Here is a 23949-nt window from a genome sequence, read left to right as displayed (position 1 = left end):
GATTATATAACTATTTAACTTCTCTTATTCGTCAATTCGTGCATGCAATAATTCTAACTTTATGGGGCCTGCAATCTAATTTTATATCAATGCAAGTAAATCATGAAAAAGATCGAAAGACGTATATTTCGTACGTTTTAAAAAATAATAATATTATATAAAGCTGTTGGTGCACCTGAAGGGGACTAATTAGAGAAAGTAAAACAACTTATTAATCTCTTTCGTTTCCTGAAGTAGGTTTGATTTATTTGCAAAGAAACAGATAAGAAACCATAAACAATTACTTATATATATATATATATATATCATTCTCAAGTACGAACGTCCGTATTTTTTTTAAGGCGGACACATTTTAAAACTGTGCGGTTTAAGAGCGGTAGTTATTGAATAAATTATAAAATCATGTAGTTTTAAAGAGTTAAAAACTAACTATTTTAAATCCCGCAGTTTTAATTTTGTTTAAGGCTTACAGTTTTAAAGTTTTCCCGTATATTAAAATTTTGGACTGGAATATATATATATATATATCTCTCTCCCTCCCTCTCTCTCTCTCTCTCTATATATATATATATATATAGATAGATAGATGAGGGTGCTCTCTTTATTTTTTCAATGTGAACACACAATTAAGCCATGACACTTGATAAAGTTATTTTTAATGTTATAGTTTAATAATATTAAGATATGATTATATTAAATTGTAAGGTTTAAAAATGTATCTGAATGAAAAAAAAAAATTAAAGACGCCCGCACTAGAAAAGACCTGTATATATATATATATATATATATTTTATGGAATGAGATAATTGATAGGCCAAGCACAAACGCATTAATTAGTGTATTTGGAGAGGCTGTAGGGTATATTGCATTGCCATTTGCATGGGATTTAAATATAAACGGAAGGTCACAAAAGGACATCGGGATTTGGTAGCTCAAACCAATAAGAACAATTAAGTAAGAGCAATTATTAATGGTAATATATATATTCAAGAAAGTTGATTATATTCAAGCTTTAGATTAATTAAACAAGACTATTATGATGGATGATGCTTTGGAGTAAGTTGAGCTTTGGAAGTTTGTTGCATGCGTACGTACGTGGGGAATGTCAAGAGTTTGTGGGGACTTGTTTGACTTTGTAAATGCTTCAGAAGAATCACTTAATTAAAGTTGGATATATCTCAAACAAATTAATTATATTTCTCATCTTTTTACCATTTTGAAAACCAAAATGGAGACGTTGGCTTCTATAAATAATTTTTGTATGCAAATAGAAATTCAACCGCTCACTTTCGCATATGTTAGGGGTTTAAGTAATACTGAGCTAACACACTAGTAACAAGCAAACCCACAAGCAGAAGCAGTCAGCTATCAAACCCCAACCACTGTATCTTCCCCAATGACATGTAAAAACCCCATACCATACCCCATCTCTATTCATTTCATATCATATGTTTGATACATTTTGGTCAAATTTTGATTTTGGTTTCAAATTAATGTTGTTCCTCTGACCCATTTTGACCTAATTCTCAATCTACCCGTCACTGCAAGCTGCAGCATTTAAGAGTGTTGGCTACAGCTCTGTATCTGAATAAAACAGTTGAATCTAAGCGGTTGCCATTTATGGCTTTCGTTGAAGTTAGCTGCTGACACATAGCGTGTGCTCTTATTTATAATCTCTCTTATCCCCTTCTACTCTTTGTCACAAATTTTAAGGCCACCCTCTGCTGCAAACTACATACAAGTCAATTTCTTGCATGCCTGTACAGTTCACTTGTTCACAACCCCCATGCAGATGCGGCATTCCTTCATTTCTCTGTCTTGTATTTTGCTCAAACCACGAGTCTTCTCAGCTGTCTTTATTAATGCCTGCTGCGGCTTGACCAAAACTCAGCTCTCCAATCCATGCAGTATCCCAGCATGCAACAAACCCCTTAACTAGCAATATAATTAAGCTTTCTCCATCTTCTTCTTCTTCTTCAAAGCCATTGATCAGTTGAGAGAGAGAGAGAGCTTGTTTTCTTCTTTCAATCAATATGGTCATGTTCAAGCAAGTTTTATTAGGTCTTTTGCTTCTTTTGCTCTGTTTTTCACCTGGGTTTGTGCTTTGCAAAGATGAAGAGCTATCAGTTCTTTTGGAGATTAAAAAGTCCTTCACTGCTGACCCAGAAAATGTGCTGCATGCTTGGAATCAAAGCAACCAAAATTTGTGTACTTGGAGGGGAATTACATGCGGGTCGAGCTCAGCTCGTGTCGTGAGTCTCAATCTCTCTGGCTTGTCACTCGCCGGGTCAATATCTCCTTCGCTCGGTCGTTTGCAAAGCCTAATCCACCTTGATCTTTCTTCTAACAGCCTCACAGGTCCCATCCCAACTGCTCTCTCAAACCTTTCTTCATTGGAATCTCTGCTCCTTTTCTCTAACCAACTCGCGGGTACAATCCCAACTCAGCTCGGATCACTCACCAGCCTCCGAGTTATGAGAATTGGTGACAATTGGCTCAGTGGTTCTATTCCTACTTCGTTCGGTAACCTTGTCAACTTGGGCACTCTTGGTTTAGCGTCATGCAGCCTCTCGGGTCCCATACCGCCACAGTTCGGCCAGTTGAGTCAACTCGAGGAGTTAATATTGCAGCAAAATCAACTCCAGGGACCGATTCCTGCTGAGTTAGGAAATTGTTCGAGCCTGTCTATTTTCACCGCAGCTGAAAACAATCTCAACGGATCAATTCCTGCTGCGTTGGGTCGTCTTCAGAACCTCCAGCTTCTTAACCTGGGAAACAACAGTCTCTCCGGGGAGATTCCTAGTGAACTCGGTGAACTCAGTCAACTCGGCTACTTGAACTTGATGGGGAATAGGCTTGAGGGTGCAATCCCAAGGTCTTTTGCTAAGATGGGTAATCTTCAGAGTCTTGATTTGTCTATGAACAGGCTCACTGGAGGAATTCCTGAGGAATTTGGAAACATGGGTCAGCTTGTCTTTTTGGTTTTATCAAACAACAATATTTCAGGTTCAATTCCCAGAAGAATTTGTACCAATGCTACCAGTTTGGAGCACTTGATTCTAGCAGAAATTCAACTTTCTGGTGAAATACCTGTTGAGTTGAGCCAGTGTCAGTCACTAAAGCAGCTTGATTTGTCCAACAACACACTCAATGGAACAATCCCCGTTGAGCTTTTCCAGCTTGTTGCATTGACTCATCTCTATCTTCACAACAATAGCTTGGTGGGTTCAATTTCTCCATTTGTAGCCAATCTCAGCAATCTACAAGAACTGGCTCTGTATCATAACAATTTCCAGGGCAGTTTGCCTAGAGAAATTGGAATGCTTGTGAAGCTTGAGCTTCTTTATCTCTATGACAATCATTTATCTGGACAGATCCCTTCAGAGGTTGGCAATTGTTCCAGCTTGAAATGGATTGATTTCTTTGGCAACAGCTTCACTGGGGAGATTCCCACATCTATTGGGAGGCTAAAAGATTTGAATTTTCTTCACTTGAGGCAAAATGAACTTGTTGGTCAAATTCCCGCCAGTCTGGGTAACTGTCATCAACTAATCATATTGGATTTGGCGGACAATAAACTTTCTGGTGGGGTTCCAGCCAGTTTCGGATTCTTGCAAGCTCTAGAGCAGCTCATGCTTTACAACAATTCTCTTGAAGGTAACCTTCCTGGTTCACTGATTAATCTTAGAAACCTTACCAGAATTAATTTTTCGAAGAATAGATTGAATGGTCGCATTGCCACGTTGTGTAGCTCGCATTCTTTTCTTTCTTTCGATGTGACAAACAATGAATTTGATCATGAGATTCCTCCCCAGTTGGGAAATTCACCTTCTCTTGAGAGACTAAGATTAGGAAACAATAAATTCATTGGGAAAATCCCATGGACTTTTGGAAAAATCCGTGAATTGTCGCTGTTAGACCTCTCTGGAAATTCACTAACTGGACCAATACCAACTCAGCTTTTAATGTGCAAGAAACTGAGCCATATTGATCTCAACAATAATCTTCTTTCGGGAGCAGTTCCGTCATGGCTCGGAACTTTGCCTCAGTTGGGCGAGCTTAAGCTTTCCTTCAATCAATTTGTTGGGTTTCTTCCTAGAGAACTATTCAATTGCTCCAAGTTGATTGTGCTTTCTCTTGATGGCAATATGCTTAATGGAAGTCTTCCAAATGAAGTTGGCAATCTTGCATCACTTAATGTCTTAACCCTCAGTGGTAATCTACTATCCGGGCCCATCCCTCCTGCTATTGGCAGGCTAAGCAAGCTGTATGAGCTTCGGCTGTCAAATAACAGCTTGAATGGTGTAATACCTTTAGAGATTGGACAACTGCAGAATCTCCAAAGCATTTTAGATCTGAGCCACAATAATTTCACTGGCCAAATCCCTCCTTCTATGGGGACTCTGGCTAAGCTTGAAGTGCTCAATCTTTCTCACAATCAACTTGTTGGAGAGCTCCCTTCACAACTTGGTGAGATGAGTAGTTTGGGCAAACTTAATCTATCTTATAACGATCTTCAAGGCAAATTAAGCAAGCAGTTCTCTCACTGGCCAGCTGAGGCATTTGAAGGTAATTTGCATCTCTGTGGTAGCCCTCTTGATCATTGCAATGGCCTTGTTTCCAACCAACATCAGTCCACAATAAGTGTATCATTAGTGGTGGCAATCTCAGTAATTTCAACTTTATCTGCAATTGCTCTGTTGATAGCTGTAGTCACCCTCTTTGTCAAACGCAAGCGTGAATTTCTCAGAAAGAGCAGTCAAGTGAACTACACTTCCTCGTCCAGTTCCTCCCAAGCACAGCGAAGGCTGCTCTTCCAGGCTGCTGCAAAGCGAGATTTTAGATGGGAAGATATCATGGGAGCCACAAACAATCTTAGTGACGAGTTCATTATTGGCTCCGGAGGATCTGGAACAGTTTACAAAGCTGAACTTGCCAATGGAGCAACGGTTGCAGTGAAGAAAATTTCTTGCAAAGATGATCATCTGTTGAATAAAAGCTTCACCAGAGAAGTTAAGACACTAGGGAGGATAAGGCACCGGCATCTAGTCAAATTGATGGGGCATTGTTGCAATAAAGGAGCAGGTTCAAATTTGTTGATATACGAGTACATGGAGAATGGAAGCGTGTGGGACTGGCTGCACAAACAGCCTGTAAATATCAAGATGAGGAAGAGCCTTGATTGGGAGGCAAGGTTAAAAATAGCAGTGGGATTGGCTCAGGGTGTGGAATATCTCCACCATGATTGTGTACCCAAGATCCTTCACAGAGACATCAAATCAAGCAATATATTGCTTGATTCCAACATGGAGGCGCATCTGGGGGATTTCGGGTTAGCAAAAGCTCTTGTTGAAGATTACAACTCGAACACAGAATCAAATACGTGGTTTGCCGGTTCTTATGGTTACATTGCTCCAGGTAATAAAACTGTCTGCTTTGAATTTTAGTACTGATTTTATCATGTCATACTGCTCTTATCTAACATTTCAGTCTGCTTTCAGAGTATGCTTATTCACTCAAGGCAACAGAGAAGTGCGATGTTTACAGCATGGGGATTGTGCTGATGGAGCTTGTTAGTGGAAAAATGCCAACTGATGCAACATTTGGGGTGGAAATGGATATGGTGAGATGGGTTGAGATGCATATGGAGATGTCAGGCTCTGCTCGAGAGGAGTTACTTGATGATCAAATGAAACCACTCTTACCTGGAGAAGAATGTGCAGCATATCAAGTGCTTGAAATAGCACTGCAGTGCACAAAAACCAGCCCCCAAGAGAGACCCTCATCACGGCAAGTTTGTGATCTCCTCCTGAATGTATTTAACAACAGGATTGTGGATTTCGACAAGCTTCATATAGATCCTTATGCATGACTGATGTAATTATATTGTCAGAGCATTGACGTTTAATATCAAGATGCAGGGTACTACTGGTTAGAGCGGTCTTTTGTTCAGTGGATTTTCGGAAAATAACTTCCATTTTTCAGTATTGATGATTGTTCACCTGTATTTTAATAATTTCATCTTTTATATGTCTCTGTTCACAATACTGCTTCCCATAATCCATGGTCCATTAAAAAATAGAATCCCAATTGAAGCTCGCAATTATGCTAGTAGGATGCCATGCCCCTTTTACAGCCACAAAGCTTCGGATAGACGAAATACTACCAGGCAGCTTCATGCAATTTTATTCATAATCTTGATTGTGACCATATTGGCAAATGCTTCAAACAATTTGGCAAACTGGATAAAAGGGACCATCTGATTCATCTCAATATTGAGCCGACTTAATAGATGTCTAGCTTATTAAAGAAATACAATGCAGCGGCACTTTAAGTCCTACACTTACCAAGATTCCAGGTCTAAATCAACTTTGCATACACCTACCTTTTAAACGTTCATCATGAATTTTCATTAAATCTGCACAAAGTTATTTTTTAACAAAAAAGAGGGGGGGGCGCATGGGCAGAGAGAACTAAACATGATGTTACAGACAAAGAAATTCCCCAATTGCTTCAAATTATTATGGAATGTATGGCATCAGCCGGTTCCAACAAAAACAGCACAGAGCTTATGTTCAGCAAACTTAAAAATTACTTCCTTACAAAGAGAACAAAAAACAAGCTTATCATGCCAGTCGTAATTATCAAATTGAAGGCAACATATTTTGGAAAAAGAAACCTTCTTTGGAGATGCCACAATCCCCCGCAGACCACCACTACTCATCATCTTCATCTGCAAATGGACAAAAAAGAAGTTAAAGACAAAATTCTGGTGGGTGCATTTTTTCTACCATAATAAAAATGATGTGAGGTAATCAGTAACAGAACATGAACTGTCATCATCATTTTCATTTAGCTGAACTATGGTAACCTAACGCAGATAATGAGTCACCTCACAAGAAATTTTTTAAAGTGGACAGAGTGACAGAGGTTCAACATAGCTATGACTCTCATGAGTAGTGCCTTATGAAACTAAAATTAGAAAGATATATATATTGCTCCAATGGCAATTTAAGGAACTTGTTCATATTTGCAAAACAAAGCCATGAAATGAACCAAAAATGCAGTAAAAACTTACAATCTTTCAAACAGCATCAAGCTGTAATTTTTGTGATAAACTGCAGGCACAAGTGAACATACATAAACAGGCAGCACAAGCTGACATGCAAGCAATAGTTATCACACTATGATCGGCCAACACAAGCTGGTAAATCAGACCACAGAGCATTCTGGTTTTCCAATTGGGCCACTTGCCAACCTGAACAAACCCAGTTAATCTTGCCAAGGTCTTTACCTAGACCTACTATTTTGGTATAACAGATTATTTTTACCTACTTTCAAACTTCTTATGCACCTCCTCTCGCTCTCTCATATGGTATGGAAGACAAAGGTCCAAGAAAAGTACAAATACCAGATAGGACAATATCAAATGGAAATCTCCACACTTGTGGTCTAATTCAAAGTTGAAAACCAAATATACATTCTCTCTCAGATGTACAAGAATGAAGAGGAAAACATCAGTCATTTGTGGAATAAGCCTTTTTGGCCTGCTGCTGCCTTCGGGTGATTCCAGCATCTTGCATCTCTTTGTTTACACGAAGCTAAATGGCCCAATATTTTATGGGAATTAGACTAAAATTACACTCTTAAAAAAGGTTGCCACTTACAGTCACTAATTATTTCCACAGTCCAAAATCATGTGTTACATATCAGGACGGATATCCCAGCTCAATTATGGCCGCACCTTCCTACAACCAAAACTCATGGGCTAAATCTTGAACTTAACTTTTGAATGCAACCACAACCACAACCACAACCGTATTCCAATTTTTGGTCCTAATCTCATATATTTGTATTCGACAAATAACAATAATGTTGTAAAGAATTGCTATTTGACCATTCACAAAAAAAAATTCTCAAACATTTAATATGTCAGCCAAAGAATCAAAAGATCAAATTGTTTTGACATCAAGCTAATTACAGCTTCAATAAAATATGGCACGAGTATTGACATAGCATCAGAGCATTTAACGATTCAATAATTCCAAGATAATCAACAGAATTAGAAGTAAAGAAAGAATAATAATAATAATAACAATACCGAAATAACGGCGCTCGTTGGCAGCCTTGGCCTTTTCAAGCATTTTGTCAAGGTCTTGCTGTAGCTGAGCATCCCATTTGACCAACTGGTTAACAAACACCGCCCCCAATCCCATGCCCAAAAGATGTTCCCAGGGATCTGCACTCATTTAAATTAATCCCAATTAAACAAACAAACAAACAGACAGAAAATTGAAGTCAGGGTTTAATCTAACCAATTATAAAAAAAAAAATACACAGAAAAATTAAAAGAGAAAGAAGAAAAGCATACGCCTCATATATGGGAGCTTTCGAAGTGCATTGGAATACATCTGGGTTCCCAATCCCAGCAATGCTCCGATCATCGTTGCACTCCACGCCATTTCTTTCTGTTCCTTTATTTTCTTTTTTCCAATTTTCCACTTTTTCTTCCTCTTGTCGAGTTGAGCGAGTGTGCCTGTGACTTGCGATTAACATGGTTGTAAAACGGGCTTGTCGGGCCGAGCAGGTTCGAGCCCGAGCTAAAAACAAGAAGCCCGTAAATTTTCCAGATGGGCCGCCCTCAGGATCCAGTCAACTTACTATTGTGTCTGGTAGGAGTGGTAGTGGATTTCAACCCCCTCACTTAAAAAAAAAAAAAATTAATAATAATAATATAACTAACATCACCCAGATAATAGCATTTGAACCAACCAAAATTGACTGTTTTCTTTGACAATGTATATACTCATTAATTTACTTAAAAACTTAATATGAAATTTTGTAAAAACAATATTGTTCTTGTGGGCCCACAGTATTATCAAAGAGCCCATTTAATAAACTGAGTAGAGGAGAATGAGAGTGGAGGAAGAACCCTATATTAGAAAAAAATGAGTTTTATCATTCATGCATAAAAATCAAGGCCAAAATGCGGACATGGCAACCCAATTAAACAGCTTTGAAATAAGTCAATTCAAAGCAGTCATTAAAAATGCACATGACATATATAGTATGTACAGAGGTGCATATCCAAGTCCCACGCTCTTCTCTTTGGATAAAAATCAATCTTTTTTTTTTTTTAATTTATTGTTAACTTTCGTGCTCTAACTCTTATTTATGGACCCACCGTTTCTCAACGGTTCAATCATAACGTCTTTCGCACCAAAATTCCTCCGCTCTTTTTAGGGATATTATCTTTTGGTCCCTAAATTATTAAATTTAATATTTGAATCCATAATACTTCAAAATGTAACATTTAAGTCCCTCATCGTGTTATTTATGTCATTTTTTACCGTTGTATATGGCTCCGGAGGACTAGCAATGCATTCTTCTGACTCGGTCAGTCGACAGTCAACGCACCCACAGTTCATCTTATTAAATTTAAAACAAAAATTGATTCGATCATCTAAGAATAAAATAATTCAAATTTTTTTCGAAAATTTTCGTTACAATAAATTAATAAGACGGTTACACTACTTAATTGAAGTTATGCTAACTAAAATTAAACATATTAAGGAATTGTATTTTTTTTTAATTTAAATTTATGGAAAACTAATTTATTCTATACTCTTGTGAGTGGTGTTTAAATTTTAAATCTGTTATCTATTTTTACCCATTAATTTTTTATTTTTTTTAATTTATCACCTAGAGTATAAATTTTTTTTGACTAGTTAAAAGCATTAAAAAGCCAACTTTTTTTTATCTTAAATTTGAATGAAAGATTTTAATTTGAAATATCAAAATTATCTAACTTTTTTTCAAAAAAAAAAAGAAAAGAAAAAGAGTTTAACCCAGTTAAAATTTCTACTTTGGTCAAACATCCCAAGAGTATTAATTTCTTTACGGACTTAGTTACATATTTTTTAAAAATTTATGATATCTATACAAAATCTTATAGAAAGGTGAACCAAATTGTAAATATGAAGAAAAAAATTCCCTCTGTTTTCGTCTTATTTATGATACCACAAAGAACAAGAAATTTCCAGGAGAATCTCAGTTGTTGCTGCTCTCTCTGAATTAATTAATAGCCACAGTAATACTCACAAACACAAAAGCTACTTCTCCTTCCCTTCTCTTTCTCTGTCACTGGTTTTTTATTTTTTCTAAATAAAAATTGTTTTTGTTCTGTTTTTTATTCACTCTTTTTTAAGACAATACAACCACAGAAGATTTCTTCTCTGTTTCAATTACAGAAAAACGAGCTCTAATTTTAGCAAATGAAAACGAAAATGAACTAATATTCGGTGGGGTTTATTATGCATAAGCGTATAACAAACCAACCAATTTCAATCGTACAATAACAGAGCAATCTGTTTTTTTGTGTGATCAATTTTTTCTCTCCAGACATTGGTTCGTTCGTTTTCAATCCCCACAGACAATGGCCTTTTTCTTGTTCATTTTGGACTTTTTGTAGGGTATTTAGTTTATTTATTTTATTCTTTCTGCTCTCGGTTTCGACAATGGCTTCCTCGCAAGTCGAAATCGTTTCGTCTTCACCATTTGGTTGTGTTTTGAAAGACCACAACAGGCGAGACGGATGCAGAGAGAGAAATGCCAGAGCCGCTGCTTTCCAGAAGAATTTGAAAGAGTTGGTGAGAGATCATTTTCAGAATTGCATAACGGTCTCTGCAGATGATGACGATGAGAATTCGAATGCTAATTCACATAAGCGAGTTGGGTCTTGGGTTGCTAAAGAAGAGGGGGCCAATGGTAACGAGCAGAATCATAATCGGAACTTGAGATTCCTGAGCAGTAATAACAATGGAAAAAAGAAAAGAACTGCTAATGATGATGACTATGGATATGGTTCTTCGATCCTGAGCTCAAGGCAGTCGAGGATTTTGGATAGGTGGGCGGCGAAGCAGGCCCGAGAAATGGTATCAACGATTGAGAAACAGAGTCAAGAGGCAGAGCTATTGGCTTCCTCTGCTTCTGCTTCTTCGTCATCAAATCCCAGGAAAGAGAGCTTGCAAAGCCTCCAAAATCCGCCAGCTGAGTCAGAGGCTTCAACTGCGGCTGGTAATCTTGGAGCGTCTTCGCTTGTTCAAATGTGGGAAAGAAGGCTAAATAGATCAAACAGTTTGAATAATACCCTGAACCCTGTATCAACTTCAGGCAGGACAAGTTCAGGAGTTAGCAACAATGACAGTGAAGCTTCAAGAGCATCTGAAATGGGGGATTCTGCCGATGAGAAAGACGAAGCTCGGACTTATAATGAAGACTCTTTTGTAGATTGGGAGTCTCAATCTGATAAGACTGCCCGCAGTGAGCCACCAACTAGGAGGTATTCAGATGCTGGAGAAAGTGAAAAGGTTAGAATTGCTGATATAATCAAGAGGTTGACGAATGCAAGTGATGATGTTGATGATCATGAAACCGGTACTAGTCAATGTGAATCACCATCAAGGGAGCGCAGGCATTTGCCTGTATTGGATCAGGCTGCGCCAAGAGAGGCGCAAAGGGAAAACAGAAGCTTTTCGCGGGTCATATGTTCGCCAAAGATTAGAGGGAGGCAAGCTTTTGCTGATTTGCTTATGCAGCTTGAGCGCGACAGGCACAGAGAACTTGATGCATTGGCAGAGCGTCAAGCAGTTTCAAGATTCACTCACCGCGGTCGCATTCAGGTAAAAATTTTTATTTTTTTCATACAATGTTCTAAGTACTTTACAAATTTCTTACCATTTCAACACTCAGATTAACTAATGTTCTGTGATTAATTTGCAGGCAATGCTTAGGCTTAGATTTCTACACCGTGGCATGGCAACTCAAGATCAACAATTATCACTAGCATCCGGTTCAAGATCATTTAACCGGTTATCACAAAGGTCTGCAATCAGGCATCTAAGGTAAATAAATGCAATTTTTTTTTTAAAACCATTTTTGGAATTGAAGAATCATTGACATTTGCTCAGGATTTAATACAACAGTAACCATGCATATGACATTAATGCTTTAGTACTCAGAAGAGAATGGATATATAAAATTAATAAATGAACTGCAAAGAAATGATAACTGTGATGAAGGTTAGATTAAAATGATAGAATCAATCCATTCCTTCTGTTTGTGGATTTCTAAGCTTCCTTTGGTTATGATTGCATTCTTTGTCGCAGACCAGAATGTAGGCAAGACTAGATTAGTTTGAAAATGGATTTTAATATTCAATAAATTCTTACAAGATTGATCAAAATATTTTTGACAAGCATTAGCTGAATCTTGCTCCTTTTAATTTTCGAAACATTCAGCTGTACTATTATATGCTGGGAGAAATTGTTGCTAGTTCTGTTAACATGGATGTAAAAAAATTCAGGGATAAATTCAGCCCTGCTGCTAATCATGGAGTCACAGCCCAGAATGAGGCAACTACTTCAAGAAACCCCCATGTGGAGATGGAAAATAACACTGTGCATTTGAAGGATTCTTCCAATGCCAGCGGGCTAAGAGAAGTCGGTCAACTTCAGGAAGCTACTACGGCTGAGAGAATGAGTGCAGCTTCAGAAGATAACTCTGTGTCACAAAAAAGTGAAGAACATCAGAAAGAAGCCAAATCAAAAACTGATGCCACACAGAAAGGAACTAAGATGCACACTACCTCTGATCATCTGAAAGAAGCCACTCCAGAAACTGATGTCACACAGAAAGGACTTAACATGGACACTACCTCAGATCATCAGAAAGAAGCCAGTGTGAAAGCTGATGCCCCACAGAAAGGACTTAACATGGTAACTACCTCAGATCATCATAAAGAAGCCAACCTGAAAACTGATGTCAAAGAGAAAGGACTTAACAAGGAGACAACCTCTCTTGAACCACGAGGAACTGCTGAAATGATGACATCCTTAGACGGTAGGGGTATAAGAAGTGGGATAGCAGAAATCCAAGAAGCCAACACCCATGGGAAATCACAACCAACAGCATCCTTCGATGGTCAGAATGCGAATGAAATGGCAGATGAAGCAGAAGAACAAGAGACCAATGTACAGCAACAGCTTTTTGTTGGTCTACAGGAAAATGCAGAAACAACAGCATCCTTGAATGATTGGGATGAGAAACTGGCTGAAGAAGAAGAAGAAGAGACCTACTTGCAGGACCAATTTCCAGAAACCAATTATGACTGGATTAGTGAAATATCTCGCCCACGAAGTTATTGGGAAGATCGTAGGCAAACATGGTACCGGGAGATGCTTAATAGCAGCTCGCAGAATGAGGAGATACGCCAACTTCTTGAAAGGTATGCTGGCTTTTGCTATAATTCTTTATTTCCTCCCCTTGCACTCACAGACATACAACTCTAATGGAAGCAAAGTAATTACTTTATGGCAAGATTAAATAAAAGGTGGTTCAGAGAACATTTAAATACTGTGTTTTGCTACAAGAGCTAGCTTCTTACAGTCATTATCACAGATAAGAACCTGACGCATTAAGCTTGGAACAAAACGCTCTCATGGACAATTTTTTCTTACTCATATTATTTTTATTAATTCCAATCAATGGAAATTATTATCAGTAAATGGTGATATGAACTGATGAAGATAAGTAGCATAGATTGATTAGTTATATGAGAATAAAGATATATTCTCATTACTAAAGATCTGTTTCGCTTAGAAGATACAAATGTTTATCACCCTATATTGCAAATTGAATTGCCAATTTGTGCCTGCAGAAGAAGAGTATCAACTTTTCTTTCCAGTGACTTCCGGGACAGAATGGACCAATTGATGACCACTCGTGTAGAAAGACAAACGGAGCTAGAAGCCTATCAAGAAGAAGAAGAGGAGGAGATGAGTCAAGAGAGAGTAGGCCAATTGTTGTTGGCTCACCTACAAAGACATAGGCATTCAGCAGCTAGTCAAGAAGGAGAGCAAGCAGAAGAAGGAGATCAGGTGGGACAAGTAGCTGAACCTTTAGTAGTCGAAGAGGAAGAGCAAGAACCAGAACACCGAGAAGAAGATGAGGAACAAGAAGAGGAAGAAGATGAACCTGACGAAGAACAACGGAGTCCAACAAGTCCTCTGTTTCATGAAGCAAGTGATGATTTTGATCAATCCTCACCATCTGTGCAAATGACTTCTCCATCTACGACACAAACATGGAGTTATCAAGACCATGAAGTTGGAGATGAGTCTGATCCAGTTGCATCTACATCTTCACCCCAGCCTTTACCGGCTCAAGCTTACTATCAAGATAGCCGGCAGTCCTCTTCCTCTACGAACCACATATCAATAGTGAGTATCACTTAAATCTTCCTCTATTGATCTTAGTTGAGCCTTATTCAATTCCTCTTCAAAAGACTCAACTTGCTTGAATACTTGAAGGAAACGGAACTCATTTATGATTTAAGAGGGCAAATTGAACAACTCCACCGTGAGATGTCTGAGCTGAGAAAATCAGTGCAGAGTTGCGTGGACATGCAAGTGAAATTGCACCAATCCAATCAACAGGAAGTTCATCCAGGTGAGCTGGGGGACACAGAATTCATATCTTCTTCATTTAGATGCCGTCTTCTTTGTTTGGTCTTTTATCATTAAGTAAATTGCAATGACAAATTTTATTACAGTTCAAGGGATGGGGAATAACTCGCTTTATGGGGCACCAAAGAAACGCAGTTGTTGCATTTGCTATGAAATGCAGGTGGACTCACTTTTGTACAGGTTGGTGCCTTAGCTTGGAACCCAAACAATCCTTTCTCTGTTTGAATCCCCATCTTCTGAGCATAAGAAGTACTCATCTCACCACCTAAATTTGCTAATGCGATACAGATGTGGGCATATGTGTACCTGTCTCAAATGCGCCCATGAGTTGCAATGGAGTAGTGGAAAGTGTCCAATATGCCGGGCTCCAATTGATGACGTTGTTAGAGCATTCATGGATTCATAGAGTTCCGGTGAACGAGTTCTTGCGCTAGAGGACCGTCTATATTGCTGAAGCTTGGATCGAAAAATGCTAATACTTTTTTCTTGCCTTTTTTTAATCTAATCACCATAATTCTACTTCACCCCAACTTAATTAATGTTAATCATGATTTCACCTCTGCACATATGTACATGTTTTTTGGAGGGGAGACAGACAACAATTTCTCTCTACAGACAATTTTCTTTTTTTTTCTTTCTTTCTTTCAGAAAATTTCTTTGACCTGTAGCTATATGATTGTAAATCTGACCAGATTGACAAATGAATGCTTGTTCTTCACTGGTCATGTCACCATCCTCTGTACATATTATACATTGTGTAGACAATGACAATAACAAGTTTCAATCCTCTCACTCTCTTTCACTAGAAGAGCGTGTGTGTTAAGGTAGATGCTGGGAGAATATGTAACCAAGAATTTTTCTGGGTGACAGGAAGTTTCAATTAGGAAATACAACATTGTCAAAGTGAGAATGCCTGTAGAATAATGAGTAGTCTACTTCTATTGTTCTTTCACCTTGTTGAACGTGGATAACATTAGATGACTTGCAAACAATGCTTCAAGAAATAGTAAAGATATCTTGAGAATCATTTTTTTTTTTTAACTTTTATGAAACTGAAAACTAACCGACGCAGCTGTATTAAACGAGAAGAACAAAAAACATAATCAAGAAAATTAAGAAAGCTCTTTGAATGATAAAGACTTATTAACATGGACAGTTAAAACGATCTTAAGATTAGGGAAGTTTGGGCTAATGCAATCTCTTCTACTACAATCTGCATTGTATATAAGACAAAAAGTAGTTGTATTGAACCTTAACCTTGTTCATTGTTGTGCGATGTATGTGAGGGATTCGGATTCAGTGGTGAACTGACCTATATTCAACTCTTCATAATCTTATACCACACGTTCATGTATAACAATATAGGGTTAAGGTTTAATTAGTTTATATTTTTATCTAATAACTACTAATTATATATTTGTAAAAGGTCAACTCAATACTGAATCTAAATCCATATGTGAGATGTCTGCAATGCAGAAGTTTAAAGAATTCTCACATCCTAAAATAGAGAAACTATTGTATCAGTTTACACTTAGATTAAATATTTTTTTGGAAGTGTTGAAGTTCCTAAAATTGAAATATGAAAGTGTAAATGAACCCAAAAAGCTGCAGGGGATGATGAGATTATAATAATAAAAGGTTTAGAAAGAAAAAGAAAAACAAAGAAGCTGCTAAAATTGAAACCAAGAAGTCAAAAATCTTCCGGGAATTATGAAATCTCTCTTAAACATACCTTTCAGTAGACCTTGATAAATTTTTCCACTACTGGCCAAGGCCATATTTGTTCAAATAGAATGTCATATCTTGAGAGTTGAAAGATCTTGATCTCCTAATAAAAACTTTTCTAAGGACAGCAATTTTTTCATGGTTTTAGTTTACTTCTAATCTTTTGTTATGTTATTTCAAATATTTTGTTATATTATTTCTTTAAAGTAGATATGATCTTTTTTTCATATAGATCAGTTGGTATAGGGTTATTCTATATTAACTAAGGTATTCGGTTTGAGGCTTACGAATACAGTTGCATTAAATACTTATTAGAAAAGTTTTGCCGACTTAGTGGTCCTACACACCTCGAATTTGAAATGGGCTCAGTGTAGTCTTTGGAAACAAGATTAGTAATATACCAATATATATATAGAGAGAGAGAGAGAGAGAGCTTGACAAATAATATCTTGATGCAAAGTTAGTTTTAAAACTTATTAATACCACTTTGAGATTTGGTTACGCTGAAATGAAAAAGGAAGAATTCATGCTTACATAATCTATCATCAAATCTCATAAATGTGTCATGATCAATAGTAGTAAAAGCTCACCAGAATGTTAGCATGTGTTATGATTGATAAGCACATGGGGTTAGCTAGTAGCTTTATTAGCATCACAGATGGACACGCAACTTAACAAAAACCAGGACCGCTAATGGCCCCTACGTTTCCACGACATCGATAGTTTTCGAACTTGAAAATGGCTTAAACCAGTGCATTTATTCAATTGGTTAAATGTTATTACAGCATATTTTATCCTATGCTCTGGTTACTTTAATTAGCTTCTTGCGAGCTGCGTCCGCACAAAACGACTCGTAGGCTTGTGTTTAGACTCATGTGACAAGTCCGGTGAATGAATCATAACCTTAACAAGGCCCTCCACATACAACTTATCCTCTTAAGTAAATAATAATGATGGATCTGCATCAATGTCCCCTTAACAAAAGAAATTGCTTAGAGCACATAGACATTACATTGAGTCCAACGTCACTTGAATATACAATATGAAATGTCTTTGTCACCCCACGATTCCTCAAAGAGACGCCAAGCAGCGAGGTCCACATTGCCGTTCTGTGCTTGGTGTATAAACAGGAACAATCACTTTTCATTAATGCAATTGTGATTGGCTTGCAACAGCTCACAAAGGCAAGTCCAATTATGTTAACTTATTCTTGTTTTCCTTTATTGCATCAAATTGCTCTTTATGATAAGGCTCTTAACAGAATATGTTATGTGTCTCTAGCCCCTCATTATGGGTAACAGCTATTTTTGTTCCTTACATTAGAATCATATAAAATGATATATAATTAATCACTAAACCCAAAAACCTAATTAGCTATTAAGGGCACATTAATTTAATACTTAATTTATCTAATTTTGAAATTGAATGTATTAAACATTAACATACTTTTGATACAAATATTTTAAATTTTTTATTCAGCCTAATCGAAATCAAATCCCTCCCAATCCGTGTGAATCCAATTTAATTAGTATATTCATTTTAATGCTATAATACTTCAGTACGAGACAAATCCTAAAAATTGTTTTAGCTTAATTTTATCAGGCATAACTGATTATTTTTTATAGTGCGGAGCTTAGGAATAAGATTATAAAAGCTAAAATTTTTTATCTCCACTCGATGTCCGAAAATGGTTCTCACGAAATAACCAAACTAAGAGATAGGAAGTAGGAACCTCTATATCATCAGTTAACTGATAAACAGATTTGATAAATGAGTGAAGCCAGCAAAATATTTGAATTTGAATAACAAAGAGTTAAATTGTGTCCCAAATATTTGAGGACACCATCCCCACATATTATTGGAAACCATATAGATATAATGCACTTGCCCCACAGAAATCAGGTTACCGTAGGCAACAGAAATGGGCAATGCCTGCACTTTTTTGTTCTCGTGACTGCCCGTTGCAGCATTATAAGGGCTCTGTAGCATAAGACAACTTCAGGATTTTGATTTTTGATCGTACAATAATGCATTTTAGGTGGTGTTTTTTTGATTTTATCTTCTTTTCTCTTTCTCTCAAAGAATATGTCAAATGAAAATAAGTATTACTTGTTCACAGGCACAAAACAAAACAAAATCTTCATCCTCAAACATAGAAACAACCCATTCTTTAAGATAGAGAAGCTCCCTTCCCTTCAATGGCTAAATTAAAGGACATTAAACTGATACAAATTAAGCTTTGACGTCCCTTTCTCTTTTACGTTAATAATCAGTGCTCTAATCCATTTAATTTTAATCATGTGTTTTGCTTCAAATTTTGTCTCCGAAATGCCTCTCATCATGTATGCAATTATGCTGGAAAAAACACGCCGCCCGTCTCTTTTGTACAGCAATTAAAGTGACCAGGATGTCCCCCGGAATTTATTATCACGTCTTATTAAATTATTGGACAGAGATTAAAAGTATTATACGTCTTTCATTTTAAACCATAGACCAGAACTAATAACGTGACAGGCACGAGGATTCATAAAAGAAATATTTACACCATCCATCCCCCATTACTTAATTATGTTTCAAAAATCAAAACTGGTTTGTGTCATTTTGACAAGTTGATTGTTGTTGCTTTCTAAATTTTAAGTCAAAATAGGCGAATAAGTGTTCAAGTTTCATCATACAAGATCAACTGTGGATGACATACAAGTTTGGAGCTATTAATTCAATTTTTCCAACAAAATCAACTGTACATGATATTAGAAGCTCTCTTTGTGTACAAGCTTCCCTGGCCTTATTACGCTCAAATCATGTGCCCTGCCCTGTTTTGCTTTCGTAGGCTTGGACCTTTTGCCGCAGATCAATAATTTTCAAGCCAATGATTGAAACTTTTTAAACATATTTCAAGTATAGTCATTAGCGTCTTAGTTTTACCAAAAAAGAAAAATTTTGCCAAAAAAAAGAATGTCGCCTTAATTCCATAGATTAGGAGTTATAGTACCCATTGTTGGAGGATAAATTAAATTCAGTCCTGGATCATGAAACGAATACGGGGTTTGATTTAAAGTATTCGATTAATTTCAACCAAATGGTCCATTGGCTAAACAATTGGGATTTGGGACCATTTGAAATTTTCAATTATGTGTCAGCCTACCAAGATAGAAATTAATCATAGAAAAACTTGCTCTAGGACAGCGGCTAACCGGATCTAAAATAACAAAAAAAAGGGCCTCTCTGAAACCTTTGATTTTGACCATTAATAATGCATTAGTGTAAAATATACATCTTCTTAATTGTGATGTGTGCATGAGTCAAATTTCAAATATCTTTTATTACCTCAAAATATTATTGTGAAGCAATGAATCTCCTAAGACACTCTTCAGCCACATCAAATTTTTGTTAAAAGCTAACCAAAAGTTAAAAACATCAACCTCAAGCGAATGACTTTGCATTAGATATAGGATATTATATATATATATATATAGCTGGTTTTTGAGATTGTCAGCCAGCTCTGAAGAAGGACAATGATTGGTCTCTCTCACCCTCTTGCCTCTCTTATCTTCCCACTTTAGCTTGGGATTTGAGAGAAGGCAAAGGCATAGACTAATGTGCAGTAAAATAAAGTGGGCAAAAGAGAGGGTCCATTAGGAGGCTGGCAATGGCACCACAATACCATCCCCATCACACTAATCACAGTTACCTCCTTTTTGTTCGCATAAATATGGTTGTAAACAAAACTCGTTTATTGTAAGCGTAATAGTTAATTCAAGTGGTAAAACTTCTTTTAAAAAAATATATATAAGATAACCCCCTTATCACATGGATGCTGGTAAAATATTTTGAAGTTCAAATCCTGATCACATAGGATTGAGGAGGGAATAAAAAATTAGGATGATATCACTGTCAAGTTGTGCTTCCATTAGTGAGAAAGCAACGACCCTAGCAGGAAATTGTATGGCAGATGACCACCCCTCCATGTTACAACTTCAAAAAGCCTGACCCACATTTCCAATTTATAAACCCAACAAATTACAATTCCCATTCCAAACTCCACTTCAAGTCCTTGATCTTCCTCTTCATTTACTCCTCATTTTCTTTCTTGCAGAAGCTTAGACTACATCAAAGAAAAGAAAAAAAATGTGTTCTTCAAAGTCTAAACTGCATTCTGCCACTCAAATAAATGGCCGTCCTGTGCTTCAACCAACTTCTAACCAAGTTCCAAGCTTGGAAAAGCGCAATTCCATTAAGAAAACTGGTTCACCAAAATCTCCTATTACTACTGATAATGTTAATAGCAAGTCTTTCACAAAGTCTTTATTGTCTCCTCCAGTTTCCCCAAAGCTAAAATCACCAAGACCAGCAGCAGTAAAGAGAGGAAATGATCCCAATGTGCTAAACACCAGTGCTGAGAAAATCATGACACCAAAAAAGTTGGCAAGTTTGGTTAAGAAGCCCAAAAATGTTGGAGTTGCACCATGTTATGATTCTTCATTGATAGTTGAGGCTCCAGGAAGCATAGCAGCAGCGCGGAGAGAACATGTTGCAATTATGCAAGAGCAAAGAAAGCTGAGGATTGCTCATTATGGAAGAACAAAGTCGGCCAAGTTTGAAGGAAAGGTACCTGGGCTCGACTCTTTTGCCAATGGTGACAATAATGATCGAGAGGAAAAGAGATGCAGTTTTATCACTCCTAATTCAGGTATTTTTAACTATAACACTGTTGTTTAACATCTGTAGGACCAAATTTAGATTTTAAAATGTGCCAACGTCTACACTTGAGGAGAATGACTTAGTTTCTATATTTGCATTTAAGTTAGAGAATGGAATATGAAAAATTTACTTTTTGTTTGTGCAGATCCTATATATGTTGCTTATCATGATGAAGAATGGGGAGTCCCTGTTCATGATGACAAGTAAGAATTTTCTCTCTACTTTTCTGTAATACTTCAATTAATATCTTAAGCTCTTTAGATGAAACTGGTAGCTAATATAAAATATTAATCAATAAATAATTTGATAATTTTTCCCTTAATGCTAATGAATTATTTTGTTTGGTTTTGTGTTATGCAGGTTGTTGTTTGAATTGCTAGTTTTGACTGCTGCACAAGTTGGATCCGATTGGACTTCTGTCTTGAAGAAACGCCAAGCATTCAGGTGGGTGTGATTAGAGAGAATTAAAAAAAAAAAGTAAATTAATTAATTAATCTCATACCATTTTTAAGCCACTTCACTCTTTCAAAAAAAAAAAAAGTGATTAAATTTAGAATCTGTTTTTGCAGAGAAGCATTCTCAGGGTTTGATGCAGAAGTTGTTGCCAAATTCACTGAGAAAAAGATGACATCATTAAGTGCTAACTATGCCATAGATTTAAGCCAAGTTCGAGGCATTGTTGATAACTCCATTCGAATTCTTGAGGTAATAAATGATATTCAATTGGAAAAATTTCTTGAGTGTACTATAAATTTGAGTTTTGAACTTCGCTCATATTGGATAGGAAGGGATTTTATTTTTCATTAAAATAATACCAAAAAAAAAAAAATTACTAGGCATTTGCCCTATCTTAAAGTTGTTGATGTTACTTAGATGTCTTGATAATAGTCCTGCTTAAAGTTGTTGATATTACTTAGGTGCATTGTTAATAGTCCTGCTTGTTAATAATTTCAATTAATTTTACAGGTAAAGAAGCAATTCGGATCATTTGACAAGTACTTGTGGGGATTTGTGAATCACAAGCCAATCAACACCCAATATAGGTCAAGCCAAAAGATCCCAGTGAAGACCTCAAAATCGGAAGCGATAAGCAAAGACATGGTGAAAAAAGGGTTTAGATTTGTTGGACCTACTGTTATTCACTCATTTATGCAAGCAGCTGGTCTCACCAATGACCATTTGATCACTTGCACAAGACACCTCCAATGCACCGCATTGGCCTCTCATCAGCCAGCCGTAGCCCCAGCCCTGTAGGACAACAATCCTGACAACTGAAGCTAGCTAAGTTAGCATATATTCTCTAACTATAGATATTGTCCTATAATATATGATGTAGTTTTAATGTGTGTAACAAGTAAGACTTTGTTGGGCGTTTTGAGGAAAATGTAATGTGACATTATCACTGTATGTTTAAGGACGATTAAGTTTTTTTGTTAGATTTCTCAAATTACATGTAATTTGAGAACTACAAGAAGAATGGGTGTTGTGACTGGTGAGGGAAGGCAGAGGGGAGACAGAGAACATGTGCAGGCGGGCAGGCATTGGGATTCAATTGATTTTTGTGATCCCCACATACAAGAAGTCTCCATTATTTGCTTCCTTTAAAATGGGTGCTGGGGATGATAATCAGTGCCAGATTGATGGGCCATGGGAGTAGGACCCCTTTCTAAATATTATATTTAGGTAGGTTGAATATGAGGTGTATAGATATTTATTTCTGCTTTGAAATTATGGAAACTTTCTTCCTCATCGGTACTGGTATATCACTTTCCTTGTATCTGAATCCTAACCTTTAGTGAGTATAAAGTTTGTATATCATGAACTAGTGTGAATTGTGAGTGTTAAGTGTGAAATGAATTATGGATACTTGCTTCTTAATTTCTTTCCTCCTAATCTTGGCCACCCAAGTCAAGTATATCTCCATACTCCATGCACTCTTAATTTCTTTCACATTTCAATTTAAAAGATTGCAAGTCTGACAGGCAGCAGTGTACCAAATATTCATTTCGATATTGTAAACATTCACTATTTATAGCACTATCTTTTTTTTCTTTCTTTTTCTTTTTTTTAGTGGGCTTTCGCATGCTTTTGGGAATGAAGCATTAAAAAAAGATGTATGAATGATGACTGTTACATTACATTAAAATTACTGTAAAGCGCAATTGAATAGGGGAATCCAAAGCACTGTTAGCTTTGTGTTGTGTTGACATTCCCCCAAATATGCCTTTGCTACAGGGTTCTTTTTCAATTATTCTTCTGCAGAAGCTCCTTTATATTTTTTGCAGTCATTCTGTGCCAAAAGAAAGCAAATTCTAACAACCATTGCTGCTTCAAAATTAACCATTCAAATTACTGGATGCAGCAAATGAATCGTTATAAATCCTTTTGCTGTATTTTCACATTCTTTCTCGGTTAGGCCCGATCTGGGAAAATGCAAGGCTGCAATTAACGGGCCAAAAACTCATGGGCTTGGTCCCACTCAGTTTTTCATACAAGCCCATGAAAGTAAGATAGTGATAAGGGTGGGCAAATCCGAGTTCAATCAACTTAATCGGGTTTCTGGTTTATTAGGTTTAGAAGAAAAAAATTATTCGAACTCAATCCGAACTTGTAATTATATTTGGATCAGATCGAATAAAAAATTTGATAGGCTTTTGTTTATGTGTATGTATAAATTCTATTGGTAAAACGCATGCACAGGGTAAGTAAAGCAAATTATTTGATTTGTAATGCTTTTTAAATTGAAAATAACAGTCACCCATTGCGAAAAAAAAAAAGGTTATATTATCACATTACAATCACACATCACACGGTTTAAGCAATACAATTACAAATAATGCAATGAAAAATTGAAATTAAATATTTAATATGACATAAATAAACCATAAAAAATATTGTTGGATTTGGATCTACGAAGGTGGTTGTCGAGGTGAAGCAAGCTGCAGCAGTAGTTGCAATGGCTGGTGGAGCAAGATGCAACAGCTGACGAGGTGGAGCA

At 36.7% G+C, this 23949-nt stretch overlaps 4 protein-coding genes and 1 long non-coding RNA gene across 5 annotated transcripts; 3 read left to right on the top strand and 2 right to left on the bottom strand.

Moving 5' to 3' along the window:
* The first annotated feature begins 1273 nt into the window (after positions 1-1273).
* Positions 1274-6103, top strand: LOC102629727 (LRR receptor-like serine/threonine-protein kinase GSO1). The gene is made up of 2 exons (XM_006468591.4): positions 1274-5418; positions 5502-6103. Exons 1-2 carry the CDS (start codon positions 2034-2036, stop codon positions 5870-5872), a joined length of 3756 nt encoding a protein of 1251 aa, XP_006468654.2. The 5' UTR covers positions 1274-2033; the 3' UTR covers positions 5873-6103.
* Positions 6104-6485: 382 nt separating this feature from the next.
* LOC102613610 (uncharacterized) lies at positions 6486-8540 on the bottom strand. Its single transcript, XM_006468529.4, has 3 exons — positions 8372-8540; positions 8102-8239; positions 6486-6733 (listed from the first exon to the last, which is right to left on the bottom strand). Exons 1-3 carry the CDS (start codon positions 8460-8462, stop codon positions 6717-6719), a joined length of 246 nt encoding a protein of 81 aa, XP_006468592.1. The 5' UTR covers positions 8463-8540; the 3' UTR covers positions 6486-6716.
* A 1515-nt stretch (positions 8541-10055) lies between these two features.
* Positions 10056-15849, top strand: LOC102613905 (uncharacterized). The gene is made up of 7 exons (XM_006468530.4): positions 10056-11681; positions 11782-11903; positions 12365-13285; positions 13718-14279; positions 14370-14508; positions 14612-14705; positions 14814-15849. The coding sequence occupies exons 1-7, from the start codon at positions 10518-10520 to the stop codon at positions 14929-14931; spliced, it is 3120 nt and encodes a 1039-aa protein (XP_006468593.2). The 5' UTR covers positions 10056-10517; the 3' UTR covers positions 14932-15849.
* On the bottom strand, positions 12191-12781 carry LOC127899100 (uncharacterized). Its single transcript, XR_008050955.1, has 2 exons — positions 12647-12781; positions 12191-12561 (listed from the first exon to the last, which is right to left on the bottom strand). It is a non-coding gene; the product is annotated as an uncharacterized LOC127899100 (long non-coding RNA).
* A 4355-nt stretch (positions 15850-20204) lies between the features above and the next one.
* Positions 20205-22829, top strand: LOC102614205 (hypothetical protein). The gene is made up of 5 exons (XM_006468531.4): positions 20205-20940; positions 21097-21154; positions 21312-21395; positions 21521-21656; positions 21918-22829. The coding sequence occupies exons 1-5, from the start codon at positions 20379-20381 to the stop codon at positions 22203-22205; spliced, it is 1128 nt and encodes a 375-aa protein (XP_006468594.1). The 5' UTR covers positions 20205-20378; the 3' UTR covers positions 22206-22829.
* The last annotated feature ends 1120 nt before the right edge of the window (positions 22830-23949 follow it).

Source organism: Citrus sinensis, chromosome 2 (genome assembly GCF_022201045.2).
Source record: "Citrus sinensis cultivar Valencia sweet orange chromosome 2, DVS_A1.0, whole genome shotgun sequence".
NCBI lineage: Eukaryota > Viridiplantae > Streptophyta > Magnoliopsida > Sapindales > Rutaceae > Citrus > Citrus sinensis.
The sequence above is the reverse complement of the archived record's forward strand: the minus strand, read 5'-3'. Positions and strand labels throughout refer to the sequence as shown.